The sequence below is a fragment of the Siphateles boraxobius genome, unplaced genomic scaffold (genome assembly GCF_051911475.1).
Source record: "Siphateles boraxobius isolate OS27281-9 unplaced genomic scaffold, OSU_SipBor_1 5, whole genome shotgun sequence".
In the NCBI taxonomy this organism is placed as follows: Eukaryota; Metazoa; Chordata; class Actinopteri; order Cypriniformes; family Leuciscidae; genus Siphateles; species Siphateles boraxobius.
Genome location: NW_027509141.1, coordinates 961,606 through 976,058, shown reverse-complemented (window position 1 = coordinate 976,058; position 14,453 = coordinate 961,606). Strand labels below are relative to the sequence as shown.

At 45.8% G+C, this 14,453-nt stretch overlaps 1 protein-coding gene across 1 annotated transcript; it reads left to right on the top strand.

The window, feature by feature from the left end:
• Nucleotides 1-10,439: 10,439 nt before the first annotated feature.
• On the top strand, nucleotides 10,440-13,000 carry LOC143712081 (uncharacterized). Its single transcript, XM_077204297.1, has 8 exons — nucleotides 10,440-10,922; nucleotides 11,049-11,136; nucleotides 11,824-11,884; nucleotides 12,028-12,117; nucleotides 12,235-12,376; nucleotides 12,497-12,642; nucleotides 12,770-12,830; nucleotides 12,962-13,000. The coding sequence occupies exons 1-8, from the start codon at nucleotides 10,452-10,454 to the stop codon at nucleotides 12,998-13,000; spliced, it is 1,098 nt and encodes a 365-aa protein (XP_077060412.1). The 5' UTR covers nucleotides 10,440-10,451.
• Nucleotides 13,001-14,453: the final 1,453 nt, after the last annotated feature.

Sequence of the window (14,453 nt, the reverse complement as noted above, 5' to 3'; positions counted from 1 at the left end):
CACGCACACCCCACACACACCACACACACACCGCACACGCACACCACACACCCCACACACACGCACACCGCACACGCACACCACACACGCACACCACACACGCACACCACACATCTCCTTCATCGAACTCTCCACTTCGCTGATTCTCCTGCTGAAGGAGACACCACACACCCCACACACACGCACACCACACACACGCACAAGCACACCACACACACGCACACCACACACACGCACACCACACACACGCACACCACACACCCCACACACAGCACACCACACACCCCACACACACGCACTCCACACACACATGCACACCCCACACACACGCACACCACACACCCAACACACACGCACACCACACACATGCACACCACGCACACCACACACAAGCACACCACACACACCACACCACACACCCCACACACACGCACACCACACACCCCACATGCACACCACACACCCCACACACACGCACACCACACACCCCACATGCAAACCACACACGCACACCACACACCCCACACGCACACACACACGCACACCACACACCCCACACACACGCACACCACACACCCCACACACAGGCACACCACACAACCCACACACATGCACACCACACACACCACATGCACACCACACACCCCACACACACACGCACACCACACACCCCACACACACGCACACCACACACCCCACACACACGCACACCACACACCCCACACACATGCACACCACACACGCACACCACACACACGCACACCACACACACGCACACCACACACCCAACACACACGCACACCACACACATGCACACCACGCACACCACGCACACCACACACACACCACACACACCACACACCCCACACACACGCACACCACACACCCCACATGCACACCACACACACGCACACCACACGCGCACACCACACACCCCACGCACACCACACACCCCACACGCACACACACACGCACACCACACACCCCACACACCCCACACACACGTACACCACACACGCACACCACACACCCCACACACACGCACACCACACACCCCACATGCACACCACACACGCACACCCCACGCACACCACACACGCACACCACACACGCACACCACGTACACCACACACCCCACGCACACCACACACCCCACACGCACACACACACGCACACCACACACCCCACACACCCCACACACACGCACACCACACACCCCACACACACGCACACCACACACCCCACATGCACACCACACACGCACACCACACACCCCACGCACACCACACACGCACACCACACACGCACACCACGTACACCACGCACACCACACACGCACACCACACACAAGCACACCACACACACGCACACCACACACACGCACACCGCACACCACGCACACCACACACCCCACACACAGCACACCACACACCCCACACACACGCACTCCACACACACATGCACACCACACGCACACCACACACACCCCACACACACGCACACCACACACCCCACACACATGCACACCACACACGCACACCACACACACGCACACCACACACACGCACACCACACACCCAACACACACGCACACCACACACATGCACACACGCACACCACACACATGCACACCACGCACACCACACACATGCACACCACACACACCACACCACACACCCCACACACCCCACATGCACACCACACACCCCACACACACGCACACCACACACGCACACCACACACCCCACGCACACCACACACCCCACACGCACACACACACGCACACCACACACCCCACACACACGTACACCACACACACGCACACCACACACACCACACACACGCACACCACACACCCCACACACACGCACACCACACACCCCACATGCACACCACACACGCACACCACACACCCCACACACACGTACACCACACACACCACACACACGTACACCACACACACGCACACCACACACACGCACACCACACACCCCACACACACGTACACCACGCACACACACACGCACACCACACACCCCACACACACGTACACCACACACACGCACACCACACACACCACACACGCGCACACCACACACCCCACACACACGTACACCACGCACACCACACACGCACACCACGTACACCACGCACACCACACACGCACACCACACACAAGCACACCACACACACGCCCACCACACACACGCACACCGCACACCACACACACGCACACCACACACCCCACACACCCCACACACAGCACACCACACACCCCACACACACGCACTCCACGCACACCACACACATGCACACCACACACCCCACGCACACCACACACACACCGCACACCACACACGCACACCGCACACGCACACCACACACGCACACCACACACGCACACCACACATCTCCTTCATCGAACTCTCCACTTCGCTGATTCTCCTGCTGAAGGAGACACCACACACCCCACACACACGCACACCACACACCCCACACACACGCACACCACACACCCCACATGCATACCACACACGCACACCACACACCCCACACACACGTACACCACGCACACCACGCACACCACACACGCACACCACGCACACCACACACGCACACCACGCACACCACACACGCACACCACACACACGCACACCACACACACGCACACCACACACCCCACACACAGCACACCACACACCCCACACACACGCACTCCACACACACATGCACACCACACACCCCACACACACGCACACCACACACCCCACGCACACCACACACCCCACGCACACCACACACCCCACACACACGCACACCACACACACACCGCACACGCACACCACACACCCCACACACGCACACCACATGCACCCCACACACACGCACACCACACACACGCACACCACACACGCACACCACACATCTCCTTCATCGAACTCTCCACTTCGCTGATTCTCCTGCTGAAGCCTTCGCCGTCGACGAGCCCTTGCAGCGGCACGAGCGACCTATACACAATACTCGTTCCCTTACTCTCAGGGAACCGAGGTTACATTAGTAACCGAATATGTTCTCTTTTGAGAACGTTCTCTCATATTCCGTAGCCATCCGCTTATGGGAACCCATTTTGAAACGCTGTGCTATTAGCTTACCAACTTCGCCCTACACTATCACCTAGGGCTGAAAAGTCAGAGGTTAATAATAGAGCTAAAAGTCAGAATCCAATGGGGACCAGACAAATGTCGGGCCCAACAGAGGGAGCCAGTAGGCTTGAGCCATACTGGGGCCAAGGCCTTTATACAGAAAGAACTCTCTAGTTATACAATCTCACAAATGTGGACGGCGAGGACCAGCTGGCCACCGCACAAATCTCTTCCATTAGTACACCACTGGACCAAGCCCATGAAGAGGCCTCTCGTGGAATGAGCCCTGATGCCTATGGGCCATCGTAGACCCATAGATGCGTAGACTAAAGAGATAGCGTCAACTATCCATCATGATAGTCTCTGCTTCGTGACCGGAAGCCCCTTGGTGCGCCTTACTCCTTGAAACCACACCCATGCTTACACCTGACTGGTACCAGTCGGCGACTTTCCAAGGAGCCAGGGCACCGATATAGCCGCGGTTCACTTTGTGTCTTAAATGGCCTGAACGCCACACATGGGCCGGTACACGGGGCTTTAGCCAACGCTGCAGGGGACACATATGCAGTAGGCCCAGTTGTAGTACTGACGATGCTGAGGCCATAAGGCCCAGAACCCTCTGAAGCGTTCTGAGGGGCGTCTAAGAGCCCGCTCTGAATGAAGCCAATAGCTGTTGAATGGAGAGAGCGGTCTGGTGTGAGCTGGAGAATAAGGGGTGCGCCACGATTTTGTGAGTTTGTCATGAACCTCAGGAAAGAACAGCGCTGGCCTTTGACAAGGGGCCTGCTGGCGCCCCGGCGGTTCGTGGGGAGTGGGAAACGGGGGAGCGCGAGGGGTGGGGTCGCCCTCTGAGAAGAACGCTAGCGGTGAGCGCAGCGTGGAGAGCGGGATACTGACACAGTAAGAGCAGTCGCCCTCGGCAAGTGCAGCTTCCGCGTGGTGAAGTCCCAGGCATGAAACACACTCTGTGTCCATCCGTGTCACGCAGAGGGGTCCTGCATGAAGCGCAGTTCAGACGAGGCATTTGAAACAACGCCCAGAAATTTGCACTTTTAAACAGTGTCACGGCGCCGAACACACTGAGCTTTCATTTGGAAAGGTTATAGGCTTTTTCAGTTAGATTCAGTCAGCGTTTGATTGTCTTTCAAAGTCTGTTGTATTATTTTTAAGCGTGTCAAAGCTTCCTCGTCTTTCATCACAATTAAAGCCATGTCTTCCAAAGCTTGCTCAATTCTAGATGGAGAATCAGGGCTGCAGGAATGACCAAAGCTCTCCAAGTAATCCTTCGCCATCTATTCGTGAGACAACAGCAGAATGATGAGATCACATGTGACAGATCAGCCGTAGTCTTTATTACATTTGGATGTGTGTGATGCTGTGATGGCTTTAGATGGGACACGTTGTGCACTTACTTTCCTAGCGATCCTGTCAGGTTTGGGTCTATCCACTAGTTGTCTTCGTTGTTTTTGCTTCTGTTCTATGAGCTTAGTCATCTTCAACTCCTCTTTTCTCATGTGGTCTATCTTCTCTGTAATGCAGTCTACCTCCTTTTTCCTGCACAAAAACAAAAAGAGGGTCAAACACTGTTGCTGTCTTCAGGTCCCAGACTTCTCACAGATTAGATAGAGAGTGCAAAGAAATCAAACCCATGGTTGTGCACAAGAAACTTACATCTTTTTCATTTCATCCTGATATTGCTGCTCCTTGAGTTTGTCCTGTTCGTCAGAATTTTCATCTTCTTCTTCAGGTTCACAGACTTTTCTGAAGCGGATTACAGCAACAGAGATGGCTATGAATAATGTTATCAGAAGCAGTATCTTCACTGTGCATATGCAACATCTACATATGCAAAAATAGGAAAACATAAATTGTGCACATTGGCATGACAGTACTATTGTGCTGACCTTTCCATGTATTCAACTGAAGTCTTCGTCTTCCTCTGAGTCAGTGTGTGTGGATACAGGCCTATAAAAACATCACATGTTAATATGGTTCTCATGAAGAAATTAACTTATGTTTACTTCATACTCAAGTGATATGTTTCAGATTGCTGGACTAGCTCACCTCTGGCCCGGGAAGAGCCGAAAGCAATAGGAATAATTCTGTTCTGGCGAATGAGCTCCTGTAGACGATACATAAGAATAAGTAAACGGTCCCACTTTAAAATACGGGTGCACTAATATGCATTAATTCATGCTTAACCAATGCACATATAATCATGTGTTAATGTACAACTCCTGAAGAACTAACCATTAATTAATGATTCCTGCATCAGTAACTAATAAAGATTGCAAATGATTAATAGATTAAGTAATATATGAATTGTTATTAATTAAATGTGTCATTATGACCATTGCAAGCACTAACATACGGGTGCATATTAGTGCATCCGTATTGTAAAGTGTTACCAAGAAAACACCTTAATACAATGCTCAACATATGAACGCAGGCTTATGTTAATAATGACCGATGATGGTTCAAAAAACACATTCAATACTATGATAGTCTTCTTACCTTCACAGTCATTATGCCTTCTGTGCTTCTCTGAGCCGGTGGGTGTGGACTCAGTCCTGAATAAAACTGAGGTTGTGGTCTCAGTCTCGGCATGTCTGAAGCACACACAGGTTGTGCAGTCTGAGGCCCGAGCTTGCGAAATGTATTGCTATTCATTCTCTGATCAGACTGATCTCATGAAATGGCGTATGTATGACACGCCAATTCGTATTTCCATTTTTGGCGTGCTATCAACATGCATTATCACTTTTCAGCGTGTTTATCAACGCCGTTGACTTAACGTTACATCACTGTATATATAAATATATGACCTACCCCAACCCCGTCCCTAAACCTACCCGTCACTGGGGTTAATACCATTTATGAGTCTTCCCCTACCATCATAGGAAAAAAAATATCGCTCCCCAGATGTAGATATACATTTTGCTTCGTTTCGCTCGGACATTTAACGGCGTACAGATACACGCGGAATCACTCGGACATTTAATGGCGTACACATACACGCGGAATCACTCGGACATTTAATGGCGTACACATACACGCGGAATCACTCGGACATTTAACGGCGTACACATACACGCGGAATCACTCGGACATTTAACGGCGTACACATACACGCGGAATCACTCGGACATTTAACGGCGTACACATACACGCGGAATCACTCGGACATTTAACGGCGTAGACATACACGCGGAATCACTCGGACATTTAACGGCGTACACATACACGCGGAATCACTCGGACATTTAACGGCGTACACATACACGCGGAATCACTCGGACATTTAATGGCGTACACATACACGCGGAATCACTCGGACATTTAATGGCGTACACATACACGCGGAATCACTCGGACATTTAATGGCGTACACATACACGCGGAATCACTCGGACATTTAATGGCGTACACATACACGCGGAATCACTCGGACATTTAATGGCGTAGACATACACGCGGAAGATGACGGTTCGTTTCGGCGTGGACATACAACACGCGGATAGCTAAAAATGCATATAGATAACACGCCACTTGACTTGAAAGTGGCGTGTATGTTTACGCAAAGTCATGATGTCATGTTGCTCTGATCTAAAATAGTACGTTGGTCCAAAATCCTACTAGTCAAATTGTATGATCTGAAACCATACACAGATCAGACAGCTGTAATGTGCGATATAACTGTACTTGTACACAGATCTGGAAACCAGAGGTGGGGGACTCGAGTCACATGACTTGACTCGAGTCAGACTCGAGTCGCAAATTTAAGGACTTGAGACTTGCTTGACTAAATTAAGAAAATGACTCGACTTGACTTTGATTTGAGATCCAATGACTTGAGACTTGACTTGACTTGAACTGTATGACTCGAGAATGACTTGATATACATTTATCATCGCAACATCAATTGATGAACAAAATGAAAACAACGAAACCATTGACGCCAGTCATCAGATTCTGCGCGATCGCGTGACACTGCACAAGCCCAGAAAAACATACATCGCGGTGAGCGCGCTAAATACAAAAACATCTCCCAGCATCGTTTCTTTTTGGATATAAACACTAGAAATTGACTATATTCATACAAGAAGATTTGCTGTACGTAACTACTAGCTGGCCTCCGTTACATACGCATAATAACTGGCAAGGGATATCGGACACGACCATCACAACCTCGAACAGTCGAACTTCATTCACCACCTCTAAAAGTAAGCTATGGCTTGTTTAACCTGTTTGTAATAGTTAATTTGACTATCTTTAAATCGAGAATATTGGTCAAAACAGCATGCCTCTTTATACACAATTATGTTTTCAAATCGAGCTTAATGTTGTCAATATTCAAATGATAATTAATGATGTCATATGTTGTGTATAACATTTGCCACATTTCTTTTTAAATCATGCTTTAAAGCCAAATATGTCGTTCTTTCCAATGACAAAAAACAACTGTTAATGTTTTGTCGTGTTTTATGTTTCTCTTAAAGCAGGGTTAGATGTTATCAGGGGTTACATCTATTAGATGTTATCAAAATGCCAGCAGAATTAATATTGCACCCAAAATTCAAAATGTGGTGGAAAAAAATGCCCTAGTATGAGTTATTTTCATATTTATAACATATGATATTAAAAAAAATATTTCCAGAATTTTGACGCGATTGCAAATGTGATAATGATTTTATAAAACAGTTCAGTAAACAAAGAGTGAATATTGTGATGTGACATTTAGACATAGCCTAATATTCCAAATATTTTCTGTTTTTGCTCGATTTCTCCAATGACAATAGTTCCAAACAAGCCACAGAAAGAGTTATGCGTATTTGTGATTTAGTGACCGAGTTGCTCCAGAACGAATCTGCCGGTTTGAACATAAGTTAAATGAATGCTTCTATGACTCGTACATTAATACGGTAATTTGGCGCCACCTATTGGCGGTTTTAACTTCATAATTAAACATATATAACTTGTATTAAGGGGATGCCAGTTTGAAGAATGTCTTTGGTCGCATAGGAATTATACTTGAATTGTGAATTGTTTAATACCTTTTAATGGTCTTCTGCAATGTTTGAGGCATATTTATTTTTCCATGCTTTAATGTTGGCCTAATTTCAGTTACATTTAGATTTTTATTGTAGTAACCACTCAGCTATATGTGGAAATGCATATATTAAAAAAAAATAAAGTTGCAAATAAAACCATAGTCCACAACTTCTGTAGTTTTATCTTATTTTAATATATAAATTCAGTGAAATCGTTAAACGTTTGTATGACTTGCCAGTGACTTGTGACCCAAGCTACGACTTGACTTGACTCGACATAAGGCAGTGACTTGACTTGACTTTATAAAAAAATTTACTTGGACTTGCTTGAGACTCGAAGGTTAAGACTTGAGACTTGCTTGTGACTTGCACATGTGTGACTTACTCCCACCTCTGTCACAAACACACACACACACACACACACACACACACACACACACACACACACACACACACACACACACACACACACACACACACACACACACACACACACACACAAAGCCAAATTTAAATATAAGCACTCTGAAACGAAAGCAAGAGCACCTCAACTGAGACTGTAATTAAATAATATTATTAGACAAACAGATTTAACAAACACTCAGTGCGTTTTCGACTTTGCAGCTGGAAAATGTGAAATGTTCCTCCAGTTTGTTCAGTGTGTTTTGCAGCCAATCACAGACATGTCTTTTGATCTCTTGAACTCATTAGCCAATCAGAGGAGTTCAATTTCAAATCCACTGTTTCAAATCCACATGAAAATCACTATTCAAACTTAAATGGTTGTAATTCAAGAATGGTTTGGAATATAGACTTATGGTTGGTCTTGTTTTAAAGAATACATTTGCCAGATTATTGTTGAAGTATTATGAAATTATGAAAGTGAAACATAAAAAAAGTTATACAAGTTTGAGTTTATGAAAATGAACAATGTAAAAATATAATTTTTTATATAAAATATATATATTACAAAATATATTTTACTCTAAAACTGCAAGAAAATGTAAGCCAAAAATCAGAAGAAGTTGTGTTCCAAATTTTAGGTTGATATCTCAAAAAATGAGCTTTCAGTAAGATTTTATTTGGCCGCAGTACCAACATTTTCACTAGATGGACAGCCAAGCTTCATTACAGAAGAAAAATAAACTGTACCAGTTTACCAATCTGTCCACATGGATGTAAATTGACAATCTGTACCCACAGTTTAAAACTATCCATCCTCACGGATTGTAAAACCGTGCACAGTTTATTTATTGTTTCTCTTCCCGGAACCTAGGGGGGCTCCGTAGAAAAAGCTCTTTTACTGTGAGAAAAAGTCGCGTGTTTTGGGCTTGTTTTCACGGGCCTGGTTGCTTATTTATCTCGCGAGATCTGGCAACTGGATCGCGGGAGACTCGAGCAACGAGAGTTTACATCAGTCGGAATCAGAACTCGATGTAATAGAAAAACAACAACATGACGTCGTATTTGAAATGTCAGTTTAACTGAATGATTTTTGGAATCAACTTTCAACGTGTAACGTGACAGAATAATACACTAGGCTTTAGTTAGTTGGGGCCGTTCAGAAACTTGTGGTCGATGTTTAGTGAAGGCAAAAATAAACGGTGTATTGTATTTTTACGAGTGTAGACAAATTATAGGCTAGGTATAAATATATTACTACAGGTATCCTAATCTACATCCCTCTCATGGACTTATTGCGGTGACACAGGTCATTCTCTCTTTTCAATTTTTAAATCAAAACAATAATCCTATTCTTGCATTTCTGCGGCTGTGGCGCGCTGCTGCGTGACGTCATCGGAATGCATTCTACTCGACGCGTCACTGGAGGCTTCACTGTTCTCACTGAAAACTCACCTTACACTTGTTGCCCAATATATATATGTGTCGATGTACGATTTTTGCATCAGTCTACAGCTTTTGATCAGTGTGCAGTTTTGAATCAGCTAAGTGTGCGATTCCCCATCAGGATTTTATTTTGATTAACTGCATTTTTATTCAGTGTATGCTTTTTGTTCATTGTGCAATTTTATATCCGTTTGGATCTGTGTCTGTTTCCAGATCTGTGTACACAGTTATATTGCACATTACCACTTTCTGATCTGTGTATGGTTTCAGATCATACAATTTGACTAGTAGGATTTTGGATCAACATACTTTTTTATATCAGAGAATGAATAGCAATACATTTCGCAAGCTCAGGCCCCTGACACGTGTCAGTCCTGCTCAGACTGCTCAACCTGTGTGTGCTTCAGACATGCCGAGACTGAGACCACAACCTCAGTTTTATTCAGGACTGAGACCACAACCACCGGCTCAGAGGAAGACGACGACTGCTCAACCTGTGTGTGCTTCAGACATGCCGAGACTGAGACCACAACCTCAGTTTTATTCAGGACTGAGACCACAACCACCGGCTCAGAGGAAGACGACGACTGCTCAACCTGTGTGTGCTTCAGACATGCCGAGACTGAGACCACAACCTCAGTTTTATTCAGGACTGAGACCACAACCACCGGCTCAGAGGAAGACGACGACTGCTCAACCTGTGTGTGCTTCAGACATGCCGAGACTGAGACCACAACCTCAGTTTTATTCAGGACTGAGACCACAACCACCGGCTCAGAGGAAGACGACGACTGCTCAACCTGTGTGTGCTTCAGACATGCCGAGACTGAGTCCACACCCACCGGCTCAGAGACTCCCAGAAGGCTTTGTGACGATGAGGGTAAGAAGACTATCATAGTATTGAATGTGTTTTTTGAACCATCATCGTCATTATTAACATTAAGCCTGCGTTCATATGTTGAGCATTGTATTAAGGTGTTTTCTTATTCTTATGTATCGTCTACAGGAGCTCATTATCAGAGAAAAGGCCAGGAACTCCAGCCGACCGCAGTCTGTCCAGCTTCCTCCTATCTCCGGCTCTTCCCGGCCCAGAGGTGAGCTAGTCCAGCAATCTGAACCCGGTTTGCTACATTTGATTTCAGAACTTATCACTTGAATACGAAGTAAACATAAGTTTCTTCATGAGAACCAGATTAACGTGATGTTTTATTCAGGACTGAGTCCACACCCACCGGCTCAGAGGAAGACGACGACTGCTCAACCTGTGTGTGCTTCAGACATGCCGAGACTGAGTCCACAACCACCGGCTCAGAGAAGCACAGAAGGCATAATGACAGTGAGGGTAAGAAGACTATCATAGTATTGAATATGTTTTTTTAACCATCATCGTTCATTATTAACATAAGCCTGCATTCATATGTTGAGCATTGTATTAAGGTGTTTTCTTGGTAACACTTTACAATACGGATGCACTAATATGCACCCGTATGTTAGTGTTTGTAATGGTCATAATGACACATTTAATTAAAAACAAATTATTATTAATAATAATAATAATTAATAATAATAGTGCACCCGTATTTTAAAGTGGGACCGTTTACTTATTCTTATGTATCGTCTACAGGAGCTCATTCGCCAGAACAGAATTATTCCTATTGCTTTCGGCTCTTCCCGGGCCAGAGGTGAGCTAGTCCAGCAATCTGAAACATATCACTTGAGTATGAAGTAAACATAAGTTAATTTCTTCATGAGAACCATATTAACATGTGATGTTTTTATAGGCCTGTATCCACACACACTGGCTCAGAGGAAGACGAAGACTTCAGTTGAATACATGGAAAGGTCAGCACAATAGTACTGTCTTGCCAATGTGCACAATTTATGTTTTCCTATTTTTGCATATGTAGATGTTGCATATGCACAGTGAAGATACTGCTTCTGATAACATTATTCATAGCCATCTCTGTTACTGTAATCCGCTTCAGAAAAGTCTGTGAACCTGAAGAAGAAGATGAAAATTCTGACGAACAGGACAAACTCAAGGAGCAGCAATATCAGGATGAAATGAAAAAGATGTAAGTTTCTTGTGCACAACCATGGGTTTGATTTCTTTGCACTCTCTATCTAATCTGTGAGAAGTCTGGGACCTGAAGACAGCAACAGTGTTTGACCCTCTTTTTGTTTTTGTGCAGGAAAAAGGAGGTAGACTGCATTACAGAGAAGGTAGACCACATGAGAAAAGAGGAGTTGAAGATGAGTAAGCTCATAGAACAGAAGCAAAAACAACGAAGACAACTAGTGGATAGACCCAAACCTGACAGGATCGCTAGGAAAGTAAGTGCACAACGTGTCCCATCTAAAGCCATCACAGCATCACACACATCCAAATGTAATAAAGACTACGGCTGATCTGTCACATGTGATCTCATCATTCTGCTTTTGTCTCACGAGTAGTTGGCGAAGGATTACTTGGAGAGCTTTGGTCATTCCTGCAGCCCTGATTCTCCTTTAGAAGACATGGCTTTAATTGTGAAGAAAGACGAGGAACCTTTGACACGCCTGAAAAATATACAACAGACTTTGAAAGACAATGAAACGCGGTAAGATATAAAAATGTCTTTATGACACAAAGCGATAAAGCTACTGTGATGATCATCAGTGGCTATTATAATTTTATGTTTTGAGTGACCTCTTGATAATCTCACTCTTGCTTTCTCTTTTAAACAGTGACAAGCTACAGAGACGAGCAGAATGGAAAGCAATGCAAGAAAAACTGAGGCCTCAAAGGGTAAGAAGACTATCATAGTATTGAATGTGTTTTTTCAACCATCATCGGTCATTATTAACATAAGCCTGTGTTCATATGTTGAGCATTGTATTAAGGTGTTTTCTTATTCTTATGTATCGTCTGCTCTACAGGATCTCATTATGAGAGAAAAGTCCAGGATCCCCATCTGACCGCAGTCTGTCCAGCTTCCCCACAAATGAGCAATGAAGTAAGTTCCCTTTGAGAACGATCTCTTGTATTGCGTAGCTAAACGTTTATAGGAAAACTCCTTTTCTGGAGAATATTGAAGCCTTATTTTAAAACGCAGTGCAGCTGCACAGCGAGCGCAGGGCAGAGCTGACTAGCGCGCTCATTGGCTGTGCTGCGGGAACTGCCCGAACCTATAGCGAAGCGGCTGAAGTGCGCACACCAATCGTGGTGCTTCACGCCTCGCACACGTCGAAACCCGCTGGAATGGGTGTGGCTTCTGGCTGTACAAGCAGGCCATTTCACCACAGGGATCAGATGTAATCTCCTTCATCGAACTCTCCACTTCGCTGATTCTCCTGCTGAAGCCTTCGCCGTCGACGAGCCCTTGCAGCGGCACGAGCGACCTGTAGCTGAGCAGTTCAGCAGACGCCAGCCTCCTGCTCTACGCAGACTTTATTTAAAAGTTTTTATTTATTATTTTAAAAATGCATTATGCAATCAAATACAACAAAACATACATTACGAACATGATGCCCAACGTCCCGCCCCCACCCCCAAGAACACTCCCCGCCTCCGGCCGCCACACACATGCCATGCTCGCCCTGTTTGTGGCGGAAAGACACAATCCCCAGGCCACACACTCGCCCAGAACTAATCCCAACTGCTTGATGGGGGTGTCGAAATTAATCGTTTCTACGATGCATCGCGATGCAGACGAGGACGATTCGGAATCGGTTCAGTAATAGACCATAACCGATAATAATGTACTGACGCTTTTCTGACGTCATTTGTCACGGTAGCATACACTGGCAGAGGAGGCGAGACGCGAGTGCGAGTAATTAAAAAATGCTCCAACTACTTGAGCATCTGGGCACATTTCAGCTCTTATGAACAACCTGGTGCACGAGCTGGAGAAGACACGCGTAGACACACGAAGAATATGCAGGAGTAATACACTAACTTGATAAACCACGTTAGCCGTGTTCACCGCGAGCTGTTAGCGCCGGCAGAGTCTGACGGCTGTAGAGTCAGCGATGAGCTCCAGCATCACCCGAATCCACAGCCAAAAACATCATCCACCGCCACAATAATGCTCTCTGATTTAAAGATCCGCACCTGATGGTCAAACTACAATTATTCTCTGTCGTTACGCGTGATTATAAATGGATGATCGTCACTTCAACAGCGGACTCGGCGACGGCTGATGTGCATCTCTAGGCTAACATTATACACTGATGAATGATCGCTGCTTTTAAATGAACCTTTCTTTAAAAAAATTGATTTTATTTAATTTTCTTAATTTCATAACCAGTCTTTGCTCCTTTGAAACTTAAACTGGAATGTCACTGTTTCTTTCACTGCGACTTCCCGAACAGGGGAACACACACACACACACACACACACACAAACACACACACACACACACACACACAC

Bases quoted from the DNA above. Each gene is read 5' to 3' on its own strand.
- LOC143712081 (XM_077204297.1), top strand. From the start codon at position 10,452: ATGCCGAGACTGAGACCACAACCTCAGTTTTATTCAGGACTGAGACCA. The intron at 12,377-12,496 runs GTAAGTGCACAA...TCTCACGAGTAG, and splicing joins CTGACAGGATCGCTAGGAAA to TTGGCGAAGGATTACTTGGA. The intron at 12,643-12,769 runs GTAAGATATAAA...TCTTTTAAACAG, and splicing joins TTGAAAGACAATGAAACGCG to TGACAAGCTACAGAGACGAG.